At 39.8% G+C, this 26,226-nt stretch overlaps 1 protein-coding gene across 1 annotated transcript in view; it reads left to right on the forward strand.

Annotated features, from left to right (window-relative positions):
• The window catches only part of USH2A (usherin), a 578,278-nt gene that overhangs the window by 109,397 nt on the left and 442,655 nt on the right, over positions 1-26,226 (forward strand). Inside the window, exons 15-20 of the mRNA XM_065401740.1 lie at positions 3,422-3,580; positions 5,185-5,679; positions 7,963-8,235; positions 11,392-11,549; positions 14,191-14,335; positions 24,496-24,726. Coding sequence (XP_065257812.1) covers positions 3,422-3,580; positions 5,185-5,679; positions 7,963-8,235; positions 11,392-11,549; positions 14,191-14,335; positions 24,496-24,726 — 1,461 coding nt within the window. The remainder of the gene's footprint in view (positions 1-3,421; positions 3,581-5,184; positions 5,680-7,962; positions 8,236-11,391; positions 11,550-14,190; positions 14,336-24,495; positions 24,727-26,226) is intronic.

The following is a 26,226-nucleotide window of genomic DNA, read 5'->3' on the forward strand; positions in this document are numbered from 1 at the left end:
CCTTCTGCCCTGCACCTCCACACACACCCCAGCCCTCTGCCCTGACCTCGAGTTGCCCCCAACACCCAGCCTTCTGCCCTGCACCTCCACACACACCCCAGCCCTCTGCCCTGACCTTGAGTCCCCCCCAACACCCAGCCTTCTGCCCTACACCCCCACACCCACCAGCCTTCTGCCCTGAACCCCCCACATCCCCACTGCCCTCTGCCCTGAACTCTGACCCCCCCACACACACCCAGCCTTCCGCCCTGCACCCTCTGCCCTGACCCCTGAACACCCCCCTCAGGTCTGGGGTCCCGGCTGCCGGCCCCTTGCCAGCTGGCGTCCCAGCCACAGGCCCTGCCCAGTCCGCTGCAGGCCTAGGTGAACAGAACCCCAGGCTGGAAGTGGGCTGAGCAGGCTGGCGGCGTAAGATCAGCATTTTAATTTAATTTTAAATGAAGCTTCTTAAACATTTTGAAAACCTTGTTTACTTTACATACAACAATAGTTTAGTTATATAACATAGACTTAGAGAGAGACACCTTCTAAAAAACGTTAACATGTATTACCGGCATGCGAAACCTTAAATTAAAGTGAATAAATGAAGACTCGGCACACCACTTCTGAAAGGTTGCCTACCCCTGGTCTAGGCATTTACATCATGTTCAACACCATTGTATCTGTGTGGTAGATTGTGTGTGTGTATGCACACATGCAAAGGGCACTCACAAACACACAAAACTTTCACTTCGTTCGCAGTTTGCGTTTGGGTCCTATATCAAGTTAAGTTTAAACAGTATACCATTGAAGTACATATACAGTACTATAAATGGGCTTGAACCAGAAAGATGTATTCATTTCCAGACATGAATTTCTCAAATTTGAAAGTATTCAGATTCAGAGTTTTGGTTTAGACCCATCTCTAGAACACATAGTACTTCTCCATTGTCCTGATAGTTTGATTTGGTTTTGGAATTTCACTTTTAAGCGTATAGTGCTTCATTTGAATTTCTAATAATAATACTTAACATTTTTATGGTGGTTTTTCTTCTTTAACTGATCAACTAATTTATATCACTGTATACATTTTATAAAGGTCAATGGCAATTCTGCTATAAAATGTTAAATGACATAGATTAATATAGATTTCAATTAGAAAACGTGGGAAAACTTGTACAGCATTCTGAATAGTAACTGGAGTCTTTTTCTGGACATAAATTATGTAGGAGTTGTAATCTTCTCCTTTCAGGTATTCTTGTAGTTTCTAATTGTCACCAGTTTTGGGGCTTTGCCCCTCTAGATTAATGCCTAGCCTTGTAAATGCTATTCTCTATCTGCCCAGTCTTGTGCAAATCTAGGGATCTGTGGCAAGACAATGAATTCACACTCATTAATCAGAACCATATAAAAATGATGTGTCCAGATGTTCAGTACTTCCAGTGCAATGAATGTTCCAAAATGGAAATTCTGTATTTTAAGTGGTACATCATTTGTGATTACTCCTCATTGTAATTTAGCATTTTACTGACAGCTATCATATTAGTAAGTGCACCACCCACATAAATCTGTGTAAGCAGAAACAAATGTAAGGCACTATCAGTGTCCAAATAACATTCTACTGGAGGGAGACTTATTTTGGGAGGATGAACAACAACAGAAAGGCATGTTCCTTCCCCCAAAGAGCTTATAGTCTAACTATAACACAGGCTACAACAAATAAGAGTAACAAACCAGGGCAAGAGAGAATCCAGGTTAACCTAATAAATTCATGTGGTTACTCAGTTGGACAGTGCATGTCTTGATAGGTTAACAATATAGCTATATTGTGGGGGAAACTTTCAAAGGTGCCTGAACGATTTGGGAGTGCAAGTTCTTTTGACTTTCAATTAGCCTCCTGCTCCTAAACTCTTTAGGTGCTCTTGACAATCTCTCCCTCTAATCCTTGTTGAACCTAAAAGCAAGAATAGTACCAAGGATACCTCTTCCAAGAAAAAGATGCAGATTTTTGCAATTTCCACACCCCTGAGGAACACTAACAATATGTTCTGTGTTATTTCTGCATTTAGCTCATGTTTTAGTTGTGTGTTGAAGACTCTTGTGCTATTCATGGTGCCATCATTCTTCACAAGTCTTATTTGTGGAAGTCGAGTCCTCATATTAAAAAAAAAAAAACTGGTTTGGCGAAGCAGATATCTCTCTCTCTCTCCAATATATAGATATATATATATATACTGGAGAGAGAGAGAATTGGACATATTCAGCAAACCGCTATATATGATGTTAACACAACTAGAGGCCAAAGGTCCATGAAACGCCACAAGTTTTGAATTGTGATGTGGTTCCCACAGTGTGCTCTTTGGCCCATAGAATAGGGAAGATGTTTAACCTCCACACCCAGGATGGTCCTAGATTCATGGAGCTTTCCTTATAGATATTAGTTCCCAAAGATGGCTAGGTCCAGAAAAGTGGCAAACACATTCCCCCTCTGTTCTGGAAAGCCGGGGGAGGGGTAGTGCCTACTTAGGAGATTGGCCTTATGTGTTCTGGTTTATACATTATATCTATTTTATCAAAAATGTTAATAAAAATTCATTTAAGAATATTTTACTGAGCAACAACAACACCACCAGCACTCAGAAAGGACTGTGGTCATTCATGTGGATCACAGAAAGAAAACAGAGGGAATTTTGCTCTTTGATAATAGACCAAGACCTAAATATGCCTTGCACTGAGATAACTGGCTATCCTCTAATAAACTGTAATCTGATAATTTACTTGTGCTGTAAAGACGATGGTAACTAGAACATACTGGGCCTTGTCTTGCACCCCTCAGGCCTCTGTTTGTTGATACTAGTGTAATTCAGGGGGTAAATCCATTGAAATTTATGTAGTTAATATTGGTGTAAAACAGAATCAAGCCCAATGGCATCAGGATTGGTCTCTTGCAGCCTTATGATACACAGAGGTAAGATTTTTCTCTTCTGCTTTGTTAGATGAAGTTATGTGGCCATTGAGATAAGTTGAATGGAAATGAACCTTCTGAAAATGTAACAGATGATGGCAAACTTTAAATTAATAATGTACACAGAGAAATACGATCCATCTTTTGATAATTTTCTAAAAACAAAAGAAACAAAGAAAAAGGAGCTTTTAAAAAACTGTGGTAATACTGATGTTTAACTTCTGTGGTTTTTCTAAATGTATTTAGGCTGCTGCTTTGATGTACAAATTTTGTTTTATGTAGTTAGATAAAAAGCTTTGTGGCCGAGTAGATCTGATGCATTAGCTTTGTTTATTAATGTTCTATTGACCATATGTCCACATGACAGTTTTTTGTGTCAGAACAACCTTTATCCTAAAGATTTCACTTCTATTTATTTGTATGTTTATTGACGAGCTTGGTTTTAAAAATGTTCTTTTTAAAAAAATTGTCCTTTAGCTCCATCCCAGCAACCTCCACCCAGAGGAGAAATTCTAAATTCTTCTGTTATCTATCTTTCATGGAACCCACCTGATTCTCCAAATTCCAACTGGCTTACTTACGGACTATATAGAGATGAGACTGAAATTTATACAACGGAAGACCACTATCCTTATAGTGAGTGTTAATGAAGACAGCAGTGTTTGACATATATATATAAAAATATAAATTATATTTTTTCCAATTGTTATCTCAGGTTCCTGTCATTTGTTCTATAAGGTTTTTCAGTATTCAGTTTTTCCTACTAGTTGGCTAAGGTTCCACACTGCTCGATTTCTTTGGAAAGAAACATCTGATTAAATTTTCAAAAATGATTACTGAATTTGAGTGCCTCAGTTGTTCAGTGTCTAATCTGAGATCTGTTAAAAATGCTTGAGCCGTATAGTCCCTCATTATTTTTAATTCTGATATATTATGTTTAAGTACTTATCATACTTGGTTACATTGTGTACCTTACATGTAAACACTATGTAATACTGCTGAACACAGTCAATCAAAGATGAAAGTATGTTACGCATATATAAGGGATTCGATGAATATGGTGAGAGAAATAGAAATGACCGCAAAGTTGAGGAATCATATGATAGATTTTCATTTGCTTCATTTCCTAGCAAAAAATGAAAACTTAGAATTTAAGTTGAATCCTTTCACAAGTAAAGTTCAATATATTTTGTTCATGTTCATATTATCATACCATGTAATCTGTTTAAGAACAGAATGCAAGATGAAGACGCTATTTCATGATTCCACTGATATATTTAAGAAGCTGCTTTAAAAACCCTAAATATTCACTACTTGGATAATCAGACATTGATATACTCCTATTTAACAAAACCATTATTTTCTATTTGGTTAAAAAAATTACATTGCTGACATTTCCTGGCACTCACTCTAATTAATGATGTGAAAATCATCTTCATGGCATTTCAACAGTAAGAACATTTTGTTAATGCTGTCAGAAATTTGTATTCTAATAATATTCTGATGTTTATTACTTTATTCTTAGAGTGTGTGTGTCGGGGCAGGGGGGGTGGGGGAGTGGGGCATCTATCGTACACACAGGAAATGCCACTTACGTGCAACTGAATGAATACAGATCTTATTACTAAATGAGAGTTTGAAATTACAGTTGTGGAAGCATTGAACTTTTCAAGGAAAATTAACAATAGTCTTCTAACTTGACCTGATGATTTGGCTGATAGGATTACAGAGTACCTCATTAGAGTGATTTTTTTTTTTTAAGCCCTCTGCTAGTTTTGCTGTTGGAAGCGGGGAACACTCAGGAGATCGCAATCTCCATCTTAAAGATAAAACAGAATGCTTGCTATAAAATATGGAATAATACCCAAATCTATTTTAAGATTCCAAATCATAGTTCATTGGACTTGACCATGTAGAAATATAAAGGGGAAGGGAAAGACTCTCTGTTTTTTTTTTCCCCTTCCAGACAAAATGAAAACAGGAAACTAGCATCATCAGGATGCAGATGAAAATCCTGTTCTTGGGCCTTGACTTTTCTCTTTTCCCCTTTCTCCCACTCCTCTGATACCCTGGGGTTGGGAAGACTACTTGATAACAGAATATTTTAAATTTTTAATACTTGATCTTTTCCTATGTGGATACTGTGGCCTTTCAAAACTTGCATAAAAAGCAACAAATTCAAGACAGGTTTCTAGGTGTTTGACATGTGGAACATAATTTTCTTCTTATGTTTGTTCTAGGTACTCAGAGCTTCAGTGACACCACTTTGTTCCCTTATACCTTCTATTCCTATTACCTCAAGGTCAGCAATGTTCATGGTTCTACAAGGAGTGCAGCAGTGATGTACAGAACAAAATCAGGGACACCTAAAGGAAACCTACATTTAAATATAATTTTTCCTGTTGGCCCACACACCATTTCCTTTAATTGGACAACCCCATCAAACGATTCTGGGCCTATAGAAAAATACGTTTTGACGTGTACTTATTCAGTTGATCTTCAGCCTTGTGGCCAATATGAAGGTTTAGAAACCTCTACAATTATTCGGAATCTGGTTCCATTTACAAAGTACATTTTTGGTGTTCAAGCATGTACCAGTGGAGGCTGTTTGCAGAGCCTGCCATTGACCATAATTACTGCACAGGCCCCTCCGGAGGGGCAACATTTTCCTGTGATACAAAACATCAGCGCTACAGAGCTCACCCTAAAATGGTCTCCACCTACAAAACCAAATGGTAAGTCTTAATACGCTTAGTTTCTTAAACTGAGATTCAACAATGAAAAAGCAGTATTTTATCTAAATCTGTTCATGTTTTCCAGGTCAGTGGGAGACAAGCATTGGACAAAAATATCAGTTCAACTATCTCTTAATATTATCGGTTGTCTGATAGTATTGTGTAGTCTCTTAGAGTCAAGTCTTGATTCCATTGGAGTGCAAAATTCCAAGTGACTGCAATGGGACCAGGATTTACCACTTAGTGACATCTGCCTAAACAAGAATGATATTTACAATTAAAGGTTTACTGTAAAATCCATTTTTTCTCACCAATTAGTTCACACAGATGCAGTGACCATTGCTGTATCTACTAGATCAGTAAGTAAAAGGATTATCAAACTAAGAGAATTAACAGGGAGAATCTGTTTTTTAAACCATGAGGCATATATGGCAGCTCATGCTGTTATTAAGCTAGCTTTGTTACAGATTTGATAATGTCCAAGTGTTATGGGCCTATCTTGGTTTTAGTTTTTGTATGTGGAAGCACCAACTTTTGTAAGGAAGACACTGTGAAGCACTCCATTCTGCTGTTTACTATTTTATCTTGCAGTCTATGGGCCAAATTTTTGTGGGACTCTTGTAAATCACACTGGTAACGTTTGCATGGCAAACCTCACAGATACGTCAGGAAAGAGCATTTGTGTACACAAAAGTGGTGCACAGGTCTCAGTTCCCACTTTCTGTGAGGACGTTTTCTTCCTAATTTAGCGAGAGTCAGGAAATTAGCATACACCAGAATGTTTCTGTATGCATAGGGCTGCACTTATTATGACTACAGGCACTGGAGTGTTAGCTCGTGTCAATACTAGCCTCTTGATCCTTACAGTTTATGCTTCATAGTTATATTTGGTGGTTGCCACTCCCTGATCTGTAAGCCTATGATAGTTGATGCAATCAATGTCAGCTCCTGGATTCCATTCTCACTTCTCCCAGCAACTGCTGATGGAAGAAGCACTTCATTTTGTTTGTCAGAAAACTCAGTGTTAGAGCAAATGAGTGGTAAGACCCCCTGTCTGGTATAGTGTAAATAGGTCACTACTTTTTGGCCCACAGAGGCTGCTGTTGACTGTGCCTCTGGTAGAGCACAGCAATATTAGGGGCATGCATAGCAGGAACAACTCTTCAATGCTAATATCATATGCTTAGTATTTTCTAAAATTCAAAGGTATTTTATATTGGGGAAGGTAATAATTCCTATGTATGCATTTTTTTATTTAACTTAATACTAGATAGTGTGACTTTTCTCTAAGAATGACACAGAAAATAACAAGGTCCCAATGTAATTTAATTATCTGTAGTTTAAAATTACCATCACTTACATGTACTTGCAAGACTAGGCAGCTGTGAACAATGCTATTTCATTTCCTTTGATGCCTGGTCAGTTCTTTCTGTCTGTCAAAAAGACAAAGGGACAAGTTGTCGTCCTGTCCCCCCCACCTCTACCACCACCAATTATAGTTATTCAGTTCCTTGAAGTCCATAAATTTGGCTCCAGATATTTATCCACTATGATGCTTATTAACGTCTGGCTGTGCTGATGTTCCTGGTCTCTCAGCTGTCTCCCCTTAAATATTTACATTTTTTTGCTCTTTCAGGCCTCAGTTCAGGAAGGTGCTTAAGTACATGCCTAATTTGAAGCATGTGAGGTTAATGGGCCTACTCGTGCGCTCAAAATTAGGCATGCACTTAAGTAATGTGCTGTACCTAAGTCCAACTGCTGTTTCCTGACCATTGAAATCTTGCCACTTAGTTATAGATTCCCTTTGATGGAAAATTGGCAAAAAACAGTATCCCATTACACCTTATTTTAAAGGCACTGCCCATTATGATCTGCCCATTGCACAAACACTTGTTCCTTTGAAAATACTATTATGCTATACTACTAGAGTATCCATGTAGGAACTCTCTAGAACAATCTTTTATCTGTCCTTAGAGAAAAAGCATAACAAATCAAATTATACTAGTCCAACCTAAGATTTTTTTCAAGTGCAAAAATTATGTGTTTAATCAAATAACAACCACAACAAAAGTTGTGATAGAATAACAACAAATTAGGGGGGGAAATATCCCTAGCTAAGTGAACTTTTATAGCAATTAAAATTACACCTTTCCATGCATTATATTTTCTATGGGCTCTATTGCTAGATTAATAGTTTTTAAAATATTTTTTATTGATATTTTAATTGGATGCTGAATAACAATTTGCAATAAATTACTATTGTTTACTCACTGTTATTTCTAGGTATAATCATAAGGTATGAAATCTATATGAGAGGAGCATTACGATCAGATGGAAGTCGTATTCCTCCTGAAAGTCGCATCTTCCAAAGCAGTGGATGGCTCAGTCCTCAACCAATTATGGAGTCTGCTAATGAAAACGCATTAATGCCACCTCAGACCAGCACCACAATTACTGATCTTGAGCCATTCACAGAGTATGAGTTTTGTGTTTTAGCCGTAAACATGGCTGGTAGCATATTTTCAGACTGGATATCAGGAAGAACTGGAGAAGGAGGTAAGTATTAGTTCATATCAACTAATTTTTAAAAACCTAGAGTGTATTTAAAAGAGAGAGCTTTTATGTTAAGTAAATAGCCATATAGGGCCAAATTCTGCTTATCTTATTTATCCAAAACTCACTTAAATTTGCTCGAAATTTAGCATGAGTAAAATGATGATGGAAGAAAAAAATCACAGTCACACTGCAACAAACATCTAAGACCATATGATAACCAAACTTAAGAGTAATAAGATTTTGTTATTTGAATTTTATGTAGTTTCCCCCATCATTGTGTATACCTTCTTCAAGCAAACCCTCATTAACTCACTTTTTTCCCCTGAAAACCTGGGAGAATAGGTAGGGCTTGAGGTGAGCCTTGAAGGTCAACAAACTCAGACTCTGTAGCACTTGCAATTTTGGGGGAAGAAATAAATGTGGATGCAATGAATATCATTTAAGTCCTTATTCAGGAAAGATGCTTAAGCATGAGCCTGACTTTAAATACATGCTTAAATTACCGTATATACTCGTTCATAAGCCGCATTTTTTTAGTAAAAATAGGAAGCACCAGAGAAGGGGGTCAGCTTATGAATGGGTATAGAGAGGGAGAGGTGGGACACAGCCTCTCCCCCCAACAGAGGGAGCAAGGAGAGGCAGCAGAGCCAGAAGGGAAGAGGCGGGGCCAGAGTCTCTCCGCTTCTGGCCACGCTGCTCTCCCCCCAGCCTCCGAAGCAGCTGCTGTTCCGGGGCTGGCAGGCTGCAGCCGTGCCACTCGGCCCCACCCCCCAGAGCAGGCTGTGGCAACGCTGCCCGGCCCGCCGGAGCACATTGCGGCCGTGCCGCCCAGCCCAGCCTGCTGGAACACGCTGCGGCCGTGCTGCCCGGTCTGGCCCGCCGGAGCAGGCTACAGCCGCGCTGCCCAGCCTGCCGGAGCAGCTCCAGCCAGGCCAGAGACATCCTCCCCAGATAAGGTGGGAAGAGATGGGATGGGGAGAGTGTGGGGGTCCCGGGCTAGGGGTGGGGTCATGTGGGGGGTGGTCCCAGTGGTTACTCCCCTGACTCCCAGTTTCTCCCCCCTAAAAAAATTTCCACACCAGTTGCTGTCTCAGCCCGTCAGGGTAAGCAGCTGGTGCACCAAGACATTTTGTTTACTTAGGTTTACCTCCGTGCCTGCAGACGCTCGCAGTAAACAAACCATCTCTGCCCACCAGCAGCTTATCCTGATGGCCCAGCAGCCAAAGTTTGCTGACCCCTGAATTATGGGGTCGTCTTATGAATGGGTTATAAAATGTTTCCGTTTTTACTTATCCATCTTGGCGGGGTTGGCTTATAAATGAACTGGCTTATGATCGAGTATCAGGGCCTTAGTTTGCATTTACATCTAGGTTTTTCAAAAAGGTTCAGGTCCATATTTTCAAGAACTCAGCACTCACAAGTGGGGCTAGATTTTTAAAAGAGCTCTGCTCTCATGCACTAAATAAGGGCCAGGCACCTAAGTAGGGACCAGATTTTCAAAAGTACTCTGCACACAACAGCTGGCGTTGTGACACCTATGGCCAGATTTTCAAAAGAGTTCAGTACTCAACATACTGAGCTCTTCTGATAATAAGGCTACTTATTTTCTTGCCTAAATTGGAGCTGAGCTCTCCTGACAATTCTGGCTTTTCCTATCTGATAGAGCTCAGATTTCAGTGATTAAATGTCTCATCAATATCAGTAAGGCTACGATTTAGTCACAGGTATTTTTAGTAAGTCATAGACTGGTCACAGGCAATAAACAAAAATTCACAGCCCATGACCTGCCCGAGACTTATACCTGTGATTAAATCTTGGGGTGGGGCGCTGGGGGAGCAGAACGGGGCCGCTGCTGGGGGGGGGCATGCACCCAGGACCAGAGACACCAGCTGCTGGGGACCATGGCTGCTCTGGCCAGCTGGGGACGGCTGCCCAGGGCCGCTAGAGCAGCGGCTAGTGTGGCTGTCCCCGGGGGCTATCTGAGCAGTTGACCCCGGAGCCAGCTGCTTGGGAGGCCCTGTGGTCAGCCACACTGGCCCCTGCAGAAGTCACGGAGGTTGCAGAAAGTCACGGAAACTGTGATTTCCGTGACCTCCATGACAGACATGAAGCCCTACTCATTAGTGATGCCCACATTTGCTGGTGCCTCCAAAATCATGTCCTCAGTTATTTGCTTCCACAAAATGGGAGGCTAGGCTAAAACCCCTTTTAGAATTTGTCTTTCTGCCTGTCAGTTTTTAAATAGCATGTATCACAAAAGTGTCAAATTTTCACTTGGGAAGAGGTCCATTAGTACAGTGTTTGTACATAAGAGGCACTCTGAGTTGGGATTCTATCATTACAAAGTGAGAAGGTGGGGCTTTCACTACAGTGCAGACAGTGCTTTTTACTACCTGCCGATCCGGCGGGTAGCAATCGGTCTATCGGGGATCGACTTACCGCGTCTAGTGAAGACACGGTAAAATCGATCCCTGATCGCTGTGCTTTCGACTCCGGAAATCCACCTCGGCAAGAGGCGGCAGCGGAGTCGGCGGCAGCGCAGCAGCGGTCGACTTTCCCGCGTCCTCACCGCCAGGTAAGCCGACCTAAAATACGCAACTTCAGCTACGGTATTCACGTAGCTGAAGTTGCGTATCTTAGGTCGGACCCCCGCTGTAGTGTAGACCTAGCCCAAGACAGGAGCATTCCTCTATAAGAAGTGAGAGATGTGTTAATTTCAAACCTGCCCAGCAAACAAAATTGCTTTTAAGGTGATTAAGCATTGAACAATCATTGCTTTTATCAGGTTTTTTCCAGATCACATGAAAATTTTGCATCTGAGAGCTTTTCATCTATGTACTTCCTACCTATATCTGCCAAAAAAGGTGTTTTGTAGCTAAGTGGTGGTTAGTACCTCTTTAAAAACATGTGCATTATAAAATCAAAGTTTTATTTTGCATAGGTGATTTTTTTTTGCCTTTTTATATAATATTTAAAACAATATAAAATTCCATTTCAACCTGAAAATTAATTTTTTACAAGGTGCTTATTAAGGAATTGGATGCGAAAAGACATTTTATAGTCTATAACAGATGGCATTTTACAAATACAGTAAGAAAACTTGCATGACACATGTTGTTCATTTATTTTATGGTAAATTAGCACCTTTGTTTTTAGCTCCTGTATTCATGCCATCTCCATCAGTATTCCCTCTTTCACCGTATTCTCTCAATGTATCTTGGGAAAAGCCACAAGATAATGTAGCAAGAGGAGAAGTGATGGGATACAGCATCAATGTAATTACCACACAAAACATGTTGCCAGTATTTTCCCAGGTATTGTTGTTATCAATCTGTTTTCATTGTTTGCTAATATATAGATGTTATACAGAAGAAAAAAATAGTATCAGCCTTGGTGTCTTGGCAAAATTTTTATTTGCCTATTTACTGTACATTCTGCTTACCGAATTTCCTCACCCAGCAGTTTATGGCATGCTTTTCATTTTCTGTAATGTTGTGTGCATTGCTTAAATAGGTGTTGAATTGTACCCCTGAAGAGAGCTGTATTTCAGTGGAGGGGAAAGAGATGCCTAGATATGAAGAGCCAATTCAGGTGAATTGTGTAAATACCCTCAAGCTGTGCATATGTTGATTCTGTAAAAGCGGCATATATATGTGCCCTGAGGGCACCCAGCAATATGTGCAATCCATGCACAGTCCCTCTATCCCCTTGCCAGTGTTGACATCTCTCTGTTTTATTGAATCTTGTTGTTTTTTAAAGCTTTCCCTTTTGGAGTCAGGTGATTATGCAAGAATTTCAGCCTTTGTTTTTGGTGACCCTTATGGTTTCTGGGAAAAGTTTTAAAACATGATCCCCAAAGGTTCAAAAAGCAAATAAAAAGAATGCAAGAGTAGTGGCTAAAAATCGTGTTATTTTAAAAAATAAATCTCATGATTTTGGGGTGCTGACAGGTGATTTTTGAATTATTGGGGCTGGCAATACTGCCTTACACAGATGACTACTGATAGCTCCTTCAGTTACTCCTGCTCCTGAACTGTGCTAAAAGCAAGAATAATCTGTGTGGGAGGAACATGTAAATTGGCCATTGTTGGACTATGCCACAGGAACTGACTTTTTCTCCTTTTCCCAGGGGTCCTCCACCCTTGCTCTGCCCTGAGGCCCCACCCCCACTTCGCCCCTCCCCCAAAGCCCCACCCTCGCCCCACCCTGCCTCTTTCAAATTCCACTCTGTCCCCTCCCCCGAGCATGCCCAGCCCTCACTCTGCCTCTTTCCGCCCTGCTGCTCCCTCCCTCCCCCACCCCCAGCACCTACTGCCGAACAGCGGATTGGCAGCAGGCGGGAGGCTAGGGTGACCAGATAGCAAGTGTGAAAAATCGGGATGGGAGTGGGGGGTAATAGGAGCCTATATTTAAAAAAAAAAAAAAAAAAAGCCCCAAATATCGGGACTGTCCCTATAAAATCGGGACATCTGGTCACCCTACGGGGGAGGCGCTGGGGCAGAAAGAGTTGATCGGAGGGTGGCTGGTGAGTGCTGAGCCAGCCATGGAACACCCAGTGTCAGCGCCTGTGGAATATTCCAATGACTTCTAGGCCCCATCCCAGAACATACCACTACAATTCCACCTGCAGAAATCCTACAGCGCATGGAAACTTTTTGCTTGGAGCCACAAATGGGAATGAAAAATAGTTGTAAAGTACTTTCCCTTGTCCTATGGTTTTTCTAGTGTGTGTGTGTGTGTGTGTGTGTGTGTGTAAGTATAGGTTAGAATTCAATCCATAGTTTATGGAGCACTTTGGGTACCCTTCAGGATGAAAAGTGTTATATATATGTATGATTTGCAGTGTTGCAACTTTTGCAATTTTATCACAACAGTCCCAATATTCTTTTTTCGTGAAGTCCCAGTTCCTGGAGTCATTTTATTTTGTGAGAATCTCAGCTTTTATTTTTAAAATAGTATCTTTCTAGTCTTCCGGTTGAAAATGTGAACCCTGAAAAACAGAAGGCAAATAAAAAGAACCCCAGATCTTAAAATTACAAGTTTTTGGAGGCCTTACTCATAATTTTTAAATGTTTGGGGTTGACAATACTGGATTTTTAATTTTAATTATTTTGGCAATAATATTGAACCTAAAAATCTAAAGAGTGAGTGAAGAAGTGTTGTCTATTAGCTGGGGAGCAAGGGAATGGCAGCCAGAACTCCTGCATTCTATTTCTGACACAGATGTAAGTATATAATTTATGGTACTGTCTCTATGCCTCAATTTGCTCATCTGTAAAATGGAGACAGTAATACTTATCTGCCTCATGGGGTTGTTGAAATTGTAACTTACTTATGTGTAAAGTGCTTTAGACCTCCTGGGTTCCAATTTTGTGAGACTTTAGATTTCTAGAGAAACAAGTATCTGAAACGGTTTATCTGAACAACAAAATCTTATTCAGGTTCACCTATCTCTAACTCTTTGATATTTTACCTTAAAATTAAAGTAATTTAAGTCTTTTCTTACTAATTCTTTGCCTGTGTAAATATTGACTGGTCCCATCAGAATGTGTGCCACTCATGTCACTTATTCCACAATGATCAGATTGATAGGCTTGGATTTCATCACTTAATGGTGACATCTTCGTCATCCATAATCTACAGTGTTTGTAGCGATACCAGCACCACCACACAGCTTTACGAGGCAATAACTATGTCTCCTCATTTATCCACCCAGGAACTGGATTATTACCTCATAAAACAGTGTGATGGAAGTATTATCATTTAAATCCTACCTTGTTGATATTCACCAAAATAATCTTTTTCTACTAATGGATCTTGGCAAACCTTTCCGTGTTTAAATGCATGAATCTACAAATTCAGAGTCTAATTTCTTATTAGCGATCATATCCTCTATTAACAGGAATGAAAACATTATTTAACTAAGTACCTTCTCCCAATTTGTTTGCCTTGCAGGTTGTGTATATAGCTGAAGCTCATGAGCTGTCCTATATAGTAACAGGATTAAAACCCTACACAATGTACAACTTCACTATTACTCTCTGCAATCGAATTGAATGTGCAACCAGTGAGCCAAGCACGGGACAAACCTTAGCAGCTGGTAAGGAAATAATCTGATCCATGTACAAAGTTGATGCAGCTTTCTAATGTGTACCATTACAGATTATCATAGTTTGATGCACAGTGACAGGGGTAGGTGTTGTATTAATATAAAGTGACTTGCTTAATTATAATTTGTTTACCTTGACAGTTTAGAAACAAAACAAAATGTTTTACATGCAGGTTTACAGCATACTCTAATGCGATAGGATTTATGTGCTTCTCTCTCAATTACAAGTCAGTTATTTAGTTATCCTATTCCTGTTTGTTTATATCATGCCCATCCATAGCTCTTACGCTGATTAGGGCTGATAATAAATCAGTTGCTTCTTATAAGTCTTCATGTGCCAGATTTTCAAATGAAGGCATGCGGAAGTGTATATGCACTTTTGCAAATGCTTGGCTTTACACGCGAGTGGGAGTTGCGTTCTTTTCTTATGAACTGGACTTTCAAACTTTGACTAGCTTGTGTGTGGTGAGTATTTGTGTACCTATGCCAGGGACACACTGATGTACATGCATATTTTGGGTGTGCCCATTTGAAAATATTCAGGTTATGAAGGTTCTCTGTTACAGAGCTGCAGTACTGTAAACATCGGTTCCAAATCTGTGGAGCACTTGCTAGTGGTGTGCAGAGAGTTGGCTGGTCACATTGCTCTCTCCTTATTTCCAGCTGCGGCGCTACATAAAAAAAAATTAAATAATTTCACGATATTACCATTTCCAGTTATGCAACTGCTGTATGGGATCATGAATGGGAAGGAGGTGGTCTTTGCAATGGTGAACAGTAGGAGAGGTGATCCACAAAATGAGCTATCTATTGTGATGTGGTCCATAATATGAAAAAAAAATTGAGAACCCCTGCTATATAGAATATTTTAAAGACTTTTTAATGTGCCCTTTTTCCCTTCCACGGTTGCCTGTCTACCTGTTTTCAGTTATGGGGAAAATGATTTGTTCTCTCACAATGGATACCACTCCCTCACTGTTCAGGCCTTCAGTTTGAATGGACAGAGATGGCTCTGAGGTGGTGTCTCTTCTCTGTTTCAGGACTCCAGGGAGATTTCTTTGATCTCTTCATGCTGCAGCCCCTTTAAAATTTTAACTTGGCTGTCTTAAGAACCCATTCCATATAAGCATGACTTTACTTCTCCACCATCATTCCCAACCATCCAATTGTCATCTCTGGAATGGAGTATCAAATTAGTGCCAGCCTGGACAGCTCTGCACCATAGGCAGGGCCGGCTTTAGGCCAATTCCACCAATTCCCCCGAATCGGGCCCCGCGCCTAAGAGGGCCCCGCACCCAGTGGCAGGGCCGCCCAGAGTGGGGGGCAAGTGGCAGAGAATCCCTTCCCTGGCTAGAGACACCTTTTTAATTTTTACTCACCCGGCGGCGCTCTGGGTTTTTGGCAGCACTTTGGCGGCGGGTCCTTCAGACCCGGAGCGAGTGAAGGACCCGCCGCCAAAGACTAGGAGCGCGGCCCGGTGAGTACAAGCCCCACGTGGTTTTTTTACGTGGTTTTTTTTTTAGTCATCCCCGTCGGGGCCCCGTCGAAACTGTTCGAATCGGGCCCCGCACTTCCTAAAGCCGGCCCTGACCATAGGAACCTCACTGTTCCAAGGGATTCCAAAGGCTAATAGCCCCAGAAACCAATATGACCTACATAGGACCCTTTGTTGTTATTACAAATTATCCAACCTTGCGTGTATATATTTATTCAAAGATTGAGAATGAATAGCTCGGTTAAGCTTGACAGCTTGTTTATGACTGTCTCCTCCTCAGTTGTGTTAATGCTTAGAGACCTATCACATTAAAGAAGACAGGAGAATACAAAACAGAATAACAGACAGGTCTGGATTTATTAGACTTTTCACATTATAGCATTTTTCTGTTCACCATTTGCAGATCTTGAGAGTGACCACTTTGAGAATTGGAGGGTTCAGTCTCGTTTTTCATTTGCTCAGTTGAAACAGTACTACTGATGTTGATTTCCCCAGATTTTATGCTCATAAATTTTAAAATATAAAGGACAAAACACTTGGATTTTGCATGCCATTTTTTTCTTTCACCATTCAGATTTTTCGTAACTGTAGCAAATTGTTTGCAATCCTACAGTTAAGTGTCTAATACTATTTCCATAACAGGTTTATATTTGCAACAGTTCCATCCTGGGAGAAAATATTTCTAAAAAAAAGTATTTAAAATATATTTATTTTTTTAAAATAAAACCTCCAGGTTTTGTAATCTTCAAGTTAATATAAGAAGGTAGAATAATACCAGACAGACTTGGAGATGCCATTCCCATCAATAGCAGGGATAGTGGATCAGATCCTGCTCAATGCAAAGTCCTTGTTGCACTACTCAGTGGTTCAAAGGTGAATTAAAATTGCCTTGAAAGGGGAGGTGAGGATTCCCTGAGTGTGAAGGAATCTCCATTTGGCAAAGAATCAGCAACACTGGCTCAGTGCCACTCCCTGTTGGCCCCCTGGCAGAAGGAGCTTGCTGGAGGAGGTGTGGCTGAAGTGTGCTTCAGTGTAATGGTCCCTTATGGCTGTTACAATCCAGTGCAATTTAGAGTAGCCTTGAGTTTTGTTACAGCTTGTGGTAGAGCCAAATGTTGCTTCCATTGACCTTTGACTTTTGAGAACAGAATTTGGCCCATTATCTCTTATTGATACCAGAGTGGAAGAACCCACCCTCCCCCCACAGTCTCTTTCTAAGCACAGTTTTATTTTCCAAACATAGGCAAAACACAAAAAGAGTTCCTCAGCCCACCATGGGCTACAGCTCTCAGGGAATTTTCCCTTTTGCCTTGTTATCCCTCCTTTTTCAGGACCCACAACAACATTCTTCTGTGCTATTTTAATTGAGCACTGCCTCTCAGGGCTTTTTCCTTGGAGGCCCTCTTTCCCCGTAGGCTCCCAAGGGACTGGAGGCAGTGGGACTTTGGCAGTCTTGCTCAGGGAAAAAAGAAAGAGAGAGAGCTCAGAACCCAGAGTAATGAGAGTAGCGAGAGCTCAGAAGAAGGAACAGAGCTGGGCTGAAACCTTCAGGGCGGGGATGCTCCTGAAGCGGGGAGCAAGTGGAGTCAGATCAGGTTCGTGAAAGCAGAAGGCAGTTGAGTTACCTGTGAACTTCCCCAGGACAGAGAGCCATGGCCAGAGAGGGTTGAGGGAGATACCTTCTGGCTCTCTAAGCTGGAGAGCCGGAGAGAGCTGAAGACTGGGAAATGATGGGGGGATGAGCTTGCTGAAGTCTCTAAAACCAGACCTGGTAAGCAAACAGGATGGAGACGCTCCCCAGCTCTAGGTTCTGAGGTGGGGGTGAGCGGTGCTGGAGCTGTACTTGGTGTGTTGATGTATTATTGGGACTTGAAAGAGTGAGTGTACTGTTTGGTCTGTGCTGGACAAATCTGGATTGTGGTGGAGAGTCTTTTGTGCTAATTAACCCTGCAAAAGGCTATTTATATGTGGAAAGCTTGTGTGGAGTTACTGGAGGATATGGAAGAAAAGAGAAACTGAGGCAAAAGCACTGGTCCTGTTGTGCCCTGCTGCAGCACTAGGAAGGAGATGCCTTCTCACATATGGTGAAGAATGCAAGCAGGTGATCAGCCCATGGGAAAAAGGAACTGTGAATGCCTGGAAGAGGGCACTCAAGGCACGGGGCTGCTTGCACGGCCACTCTGAAGCCATGAGGGGCACCCAGGACAGTTACCCTTGGAGACGGATCTTCAACTATTTTTTTTATTTTCAAAGTTTTTTTCTGTTTTGTGTTTAATTCAGACCATTACATTATGGATCACATTCCCAGCAGAGGTAATTGGCATAGCTTCATAGACTGGAGGTATACGAATTACACCAGGGGAGGATCTGGTCACAAGAAAGCGGTTCAAAACATATAGTTGCATAGAATACTAGGAATATTTGCATCACTTCCTGAATATTAAAATGAGTTCAGAGATGTTTGTCATTAAGGATTTCTACTTCATTTCAGAGGTGCTGGAACAATTTGTATAGTGGGGTTGCTGAGAGCCATGAATCAAACTGTAAATCCTGTATATAATGGAAACCACTTAAAGCCAGTGGGTGTTGCAGCACCCCTAGAACCTCTAGTTCCAGCACCTATGGTCCATTTTTGAAAGCAGTTTATGGTCAAATCAGTATCATTGTATATTTAATGCAGATTTCTCAAAGGCAAAACATTCAGGGGCTCAAAAGTTTTCTGTAAGGCACAGAGACATCTAGTTGTCTCTTTCTTCCCCCGCCCCTCCCATTTTTGGTTTGTGACATTTCAGCAGAATAGAATTAGCTGTGTGAGAACAGTAATTGCTTATCCTACAGATCTCAATATCAAATAGTCAGTGTGACTTAAACAATCTATACAGCTGTTTCATTAACTACTGTGTGACTGAACTCACTTTTTGTAATTAAGTTTGTCTTTCATTTGTCCTTTTGTAAGATTTTTTTCAAACTTAAATTTAACAACATTTGTTTTTAAAAGAGACACCAAAACACACCCTTTTGATTGCTGCCATTCACCCCAGCACATTGTATTACTGCTCCTTTGCTTTTGATGGCAATTACAGGGTTCAGAAGCTAATTTGTAGAAGATATTCTTCCAGCAGCAGCTGCATCTGGCTTCTTGGCAGACTCCTCAAGCAGTTATATTGGTGGCTTTGGAGTTGCCTCTGGGTTTACTGGGGTAATGATGAGGATGGGCTGTCTGGGCTGTCTTACGCTCTTGGATGTCATTTTATTTTTTGATTACCCTTTTAATCTAAGTAATTTTGTCCATTTTTATCCATTTATTAAAAAAGTCCACTGCAAACTCTTTTGGAGAGCTACATTCCATTTGCACTAGCAATGCATCACTTGCTTATGCCTGTCATAAATTGGTTTTCTGCACAATTCTAAGCAAAAGTCTCAGAACAACCCATATCCCATTATGCTGGTAATTAATCGTGCATTAACTTCTCTCTCTCTCTATTAAAAGTAAAATATGAAAGCTGTTTGCTGCTGGTCTGAAAACACACATTGTTTTGCATGCATGTACATAAGTCTTTTCATTGCGAATAGGACCCAAAGTGATTAAACAAGCTCTCTTAATATGTTAATTTATAATTTTAATTACAACAATCTTGTATATATAGTCATTAGTGAATACTAATATAAATATTTTTCTACCTTTTTATTCATAATGCATAAACCAATCATCCAGTTACTTCTCGGCAGTTGCCTGTTTTTGTTTCATAATACAATCTTTGTTCTCAGTTATGAATGCATTTTGTTCATTCCTGTCTTGAATAATCCCTCATTAAGCTAGTCACTTTCTGCTCCATGCTAAAAAGGAAAAATTATCATGCAAATATGGCATGCCATATTAAAAAGCACATTACCAAACACTTTTGTTGCTGTCCTTCAATTAGTTTCCCTTCTTTGAATTTAATTTCATTTGTTGTTAAACTACTGACTTGATGTATGGACTCATGAATTTGAGGCTGCTGCCAAGAATGTAGAAGGAAAAAAAAAATCAAAGCCTCTTCAGAAGGTTGCAGAGGCAAAACTGAAATGAATTTGCTTCACCTTTGACAAGAACACTTGAGCAGCATTTGAGTCGTCTGATGATTCAGCTTGGCTAATTAGCCGATTATTTATTTCAAGAATAAAGGCACTGTTTTACAATTAGAGAAGTGTAAAGTAATCTAAGAAATTTGGTAATGACAGATGACTTAAGTAACTTCTGAGATAAACAGTATCTCCTCAAACTTGTCTCGCTGAGTGTTCTCAAGCTGTAGTTAAACTGCTCTTTGAGTCTTGGTAAAATAGTAGGAAGCCAATTGTTTGTTTGTTCGCCCAACATTACACTTCAGAAAGTAGCTCACATTATTCTTTTGCCAGTGTGTCAAATTTGCATGGTTTTTAAGGTATGTGTAAGTTGTATTTCTCTTGATTAAAAGCTTTTGGTTCAAAGCAATACTTTTTAATTGCCTAATGATATAAGTCAGTTCTTAGGAAAGAACCGTGCATTTAGGAGTTCATTTGCAATATAACTGAAAAATTCATTGCATGGCAGTAAAACAATTTACTGTTAATTACAAGGAGAAGAATTTGCTGTACCATGCTCACAGATTGCCATGAATCATGCAGCACTCCTAGAGATTTATAACAGATGTGTAAGTGGGATGAATTAGCAGGGTTTAATAACAGAGACACAAATCATGCAGACTTCAAGGAGCTTTAATTGATATACTAGAATGTGACGGGCATGAATCACTCAGCCATTCAACAGCACTGTAACATATGCTCAGCTCAATATGCTGCATCTTAAATCGGTTGGTAAGTCGTTGGTTGTCCCATATGGTGGAAGCAATATATTTTTCATAATTTTTTTAAAAAATACTGTATTTTACATCTATTTTTAAGATATGATTATAATGCATATTATTAAATGGTCTCCTGATACCCATTATGGATGTTTTCTTATTTGTTTTTTCATTAAAATTTCTTTAAAAACAAACAAACTAAAAAGATTCTTCTGAAAAAGTCTAAAATGATTGTCAGAAGCCATAAGTCCTATTGCTTCACTCATTTACTATTGACACATTTGATCCTGCTTGAAGTGCACGTGGAAGCAGAGCTTGTACCAGGAATGCTACAGCAATTGCAGGGTCCTGTGAACCAAATAACCCATAGCAATGATGAAGCTGATAGCTGTCTGGCTTTGCATATAGTTTTACTCATAGGCAAAATTTGGAGACAAATAGGACTCATGCCACCGTGACCAAAAAAAAAAAAAAATTGCACCTCCAAAATGGTTGTGAAGTTCACAACTGCTCTGATTTGTTTGTGCTACAGTATGAACTCTAATGGACAGCAATCAAAAGTTTAAGTATTTATATGTCTTCATTGTAAATAGTACAAACAAGAGTAACACCTTGCTCCTGTAATCATCTTGAAAACCTTAAATAGCTAATTGCAGACTAATACCGATGGGTACAGAAACATCCACCTGTAATACACTGAGAATTATTTATTCAAACATATACAAGTATGTAGACTGGTAAAGGTTTTGTAGCCAGACTGTAAACACATTTTTATTGGGACAGGAATCTGGCAGTCCGTGGAAAAGCTTTAGCAGTTGTATTAGTAAACCTGACAGACTTGAGAAAGGAATATTGCATCTTTAGAACTGTGGCTGCCAGAATTTAATGTCAACAATTAAAATTTATTTTGATCCTTACCTAGTGTTTATTACTGTTTGTATACACAACAGACCTTACTAATACAGAGATGCACTATTAGATGGAATTACCATCTGTTCAGAGTGAAATGCTGGCATCTGTCTTAGATTCTAAAACTAAAATGATATTATTTCAAACAAAAACAAAATTAACTGCTCTTTACTTAGCAACTTCGTTTTTGCATGTGCGCTCACATACATAGGAAAGGCTTTTTGTAATGACCTATATTTGGATATACGACTTTAAAATAAGCTATATGGACCATCTGTCTTTACTGGTCTTTTTGGTGCCCTCTGTTACTCAATGGCATGCAGCAATCATAGGCTTTTAAATACTGTTTTAGCTTTACAATATATTAAATATGTATTATAGTGCAAGACATTAAAACTACATAATTAAAATATCCAAAATGTGACTTTGAATCTACTAAAATACAGTATGCTCATTATTTTGACAGATGTGTCTTAACAGAATGTGACTGAAAAAAAATTTAAATAGGTAAAATTATAGTCAATTCATCTTAACATAGTAGCTACAGGTACCACAGTGACACCTTTAGGAAAATATATACTGTATCTTTTAATCCTGAATATTTTTAATTTCAGCATACAGTACCACGAAGGCCAACGTTACAGATTTATTTTCAGCTTTTTGGGGGGTCTGGACTTAAGAATAGGCTCTCATTGTGTGCAAGGAGGTGAATTCTCAAGTACCAAGGACATTGTAGTTTTAAATACTGATGTTATAGCAAAGACTTTCTGAAAGGCTAGGCTTCTATTCCATATATCACCAAATAATAAATTGTGTCATGCCAGTGTTTAATGCATGTACACAGTGCATTAACTGTAACTGTAGTACATTTATTTGTGCTAGAGGAGACTTGAAAATGATTAAAAGATCAATACTTCCCTGTCACAGAAGCAAGTGTTACGATGCATTTAAGTAGTTAATTGCATAAGCCCCATAAAAGCTTCAAGTTTGGGTAGCAGGGATGCCATAATTACAGTCCAAGCAGCTACCATTTATTAATGGTGGACTTCTAAGGGAGATATGTTTGTTGTCATAAGCATTGGCTATCTGTGTACATTTTAGAAATAATGAATTTTAGTGTTTCTGTTTTAGCATCAGTAAGTTGAACCGGAGGGCTCAACCTCAGTACTTGCATTTAAAATGCTGACGTACACCTATTCTCTCCAGCGATGAAGTTTTGATTGTTAAGCCACGTTTTCTGTTTAAACCTCTGCATTTATATTGAAATTCATTAGTATTCTGCCCTACTTATGCAGGGAAAGCTTATGACCTCACACCACACTACTTTAATTTTGACATTGTAAATTTCTAACATAGCGGTGTGATGCTAATTAGATTGTGAAGTCCTAAATGATGTCTAAGTAGGAATTTACAACACACGCAGTATGGTTGGGTTTTTTTCAATCCCTTCAAGAAGAGTATTTATCAAGTTGGAGAAAAGAAATAACAACATGCTATGGGTTAATGGGAGAAAAGAAAAGTATGTTAATAGTCCTGTAAATGCAAGAATCTTTAAAAGGACATCATTAATTCAATCCAAATGAAGGTCTATACAATGAACACATAGTATACACAAGGGCGTGTTGTGATGCAATTCATCAGATTTTGAAGACCTGTATTTCAGTCCAGATCATGTTATTCCTGAAGTGAGTTTGGTGCCCTATAGTCATCATGGGAACGGTTTAATTGAATGTGTTTCCATCATATCTCCCTTCCAGTCGCACACAATGAAGATTCATTTATTAAATCCTTATTTATCAGACAGAGGGGTTACTAACAATATAAGATGGATATGGATTCCACTAATAAAGAACTACTGTACATCAGCTGTAGACAATAGCTGGTTACACTGCTTTGCTGAATCAATCCACTCACACCTGTAGGACCATCATTTCGTTATCCAAACAGGTCATGCTGCCCTCCAGTGGCTTACTGTACAGTGTTTTTTAAAAACTTCAGTAGTTTTATTTCTTAATTCAACTGTAGAGTAATCATCACAGTTGGCTTGATTAAATAGGTGTCACACTGAATGTTCCAGTATTGGGGGGGAAAAAAGTAATAATATCAAACTCTGCGACATGCTCATACCTGCAAAGAGTCAGTCTTCTATCAGCTTCGTAGTGTCCTACAGAGCACCAGCTTTTAGGCAAGAAAAGATGTAGAGTAACATTTACTCAAGTTGGAGAATTATCTGTATACATGACAATGGCTCATAAAATTATATATCTGCTTTGAGGAAGAATCTTTCATGGAAACAGTGAGGATGTGCCAAACTGGTTATTTGCTAGAGGGCAATCACCACGTAGGTCCTCAATACAAGTACTGGGATAATGGTTGTGCTTTTGTTGACCAACATTTGTTCACTTTGTGGCAAAATCTTGTTTTATTATGTTCCAGAGTTCTAAAATGCAGTTAGGAAGAAGCTACTAAAGTTTGATTTCCCTCTGAGCTTAGGCCCTGACCCTGCATTGAGAACCCTGTGGGAGTATGCCTACATGGAGCCCCTTGAGAGCAATGCAGAATTGGGGGCTAAGAGTCTAATCAAAGAGAGAACATTAATTCTATTATGCGGAAGTGATTCAGATTATTAAGGGTCCATAAGAGTTATGTCTCATGGTCTGCTTGGGATGGAATAGTAGATAATTGTATCCGAAGTTTGAAGAGCAAATGAGGCATTACTACAGGGTTGAGACTAGGGTTTTTTTAAAATATCAAGAATCCTTCAATTAGTATAGTAGCACAGTATAGTGGCTCTGTGGAGATTTGCATTTATTGTTTGGTTGACCAGAAACTGGGTCCCTCATAAACAATATATTACGTGTATGAAATTAAGTTCCAAGCAGTCTGGACAGTTATGCATGGGTAACAATTTTTTTCCCTACACATAGCTCCAAGAAAACTTGCTGCCCCTCTTCTTGAAGGAGTAAACAGCACAGTGTTAAAGATAAATTGGAATGAACCTGAAGAACTTAATGGGCCTTCTCCCATCTACCAGCTGGAAAGAATGGATTCATCTTTAGCTATAACGAGGGTGGAAGTAATGAAAGGAATCCGTTTCCCAGGAAATGGTTATTACAAATTCCCCAGTTCTACTCTCCCTGCCAATACCGACTTTACAGGTAAATGAGTTTAAATTACTTACAGAATGTTTAAATTGTACTCTGCATTTGTTTTACCATTTATTATCTTCTATATCATTTTTATTGCTAGATCTGTAGATTTTACTTTGAGTATTGTGTGATTGTTAGCTATGTAAAGACTACTTCAGTTGTGCTAAGTCTATAACTGAATGCATTCACTTGAAAGTTACAAATTCTCACAAAGAACCTGTAGAAAACGTTATCAGACATGGGATTTTGATTCCTTTGGACTCAGACACTGAGCTATGGTAAGCTCTGCTGCAGACATGATACATTTCTTAGTGGGAAGTATAAACTGGGTTTTTATTTATTTTTCTGGGGTGAGATCTCTGCAGTGTATTCACTATTGATTCTAAAGAGTGTTTCCTCCTCTGCTACCATTTAGTGTCCCAGTGGTTGGTGTGAGAGCTGGTAGAAAAACTCTCTCTCCCTTGCTCCTGTTTTGGATTTCTCTAGTATTCTAAGAGTGATGGGACAAAATGTATCTGTGACTATGGACATTAGTGTTTTGGGTGTGTGGTGGGGGCAGGGGCTGGGGGGTTCACCAATCTGACAAATTGACTGGTACCTATAATTCTGCTGTTTCTGGGTTGCTGCTTCCTATCATCAGCACTCTTTCTGTCTTTGTTTCTGGCTCGGGAGAGTGAACTTTTCAGGTGGCAAGTATCAGATGGGTAGCCGTGTTAGTCTGGATCTGTAAAAGCAGCAAAGAGTCCTGTGGCACCTTATAGACTAACAGACGTATTGGAGCATGAGCTTTTGTGGGTGAATACATGCATCCGACGAAGTGGGTATTCACCCATGAAAGCTCATGCTCCAATATGTCTGTTAGTCTATAAGGTGCCACAGGACTCTTTGCTGCCTTTTCAGGTGGAAAGCCTGTGAAAGATAAGAAAATAAGAACATAAGAATGGCCATACTGGGTCAGACCAAAGGTCCATCTAGCCCAGTATCCTGTCTACCGACAGTGGCCAATGCCTTTGTTCCCTGTCTTTTAACCTGTTCTCAATCCATGAAAGGATCTTGCCTCTTACCTCATGACAACTTAATTTACGTAAGAGCCTTTGGTGAGAGACCTTTTCAAAGGCTTTCTGGAAATCTAAGTACACTATGTCCACTGGATCCCCCTTGTCCACATGTTTGTTGACCCCTGCGCTCTATTGAAATAATCTGCTTCTGCTGATGCCCTTCATTTTGTGGACCAGACAAGTGTGTTTCCAGGGCATCAATGGAAAGTTGAGCTGCTTGGGAAATGTCTAGGCCAAGCTGATGATGATTTCTGAGATGCCAGCTCATGGTACCGATTGAATCTGGTGAAAATAATGAAGGCCAAAGTGTTCACTTTTCTCTGATTTCCTGTTGATGTGCTGAATAAATCAATGTCAATTAAAAGTCTTGTATTCACTCATTTTGCTGACTTTGTCTTAAGGTGCTTTAAGCACAGTGGTGATTCATGGGAGTTGTGCATAGCAAGCCCGT

The sequence above is a fragment of the Emys orbicularis genome, chromosome 3, assembly GCF_028017835.1.
Source record: "Emys orbicularis isolate rEmyOrb1 chromosome 3, rEmyOrb1.hap1, whole genome shotgun sequence".
In the NCBI taxonomy this organism is placed as follows: domain Eukaryota; kingdom Metazoa; phylum Chordata; order Testudines; family Emydidae; genus Emys; species Emys orbicularis.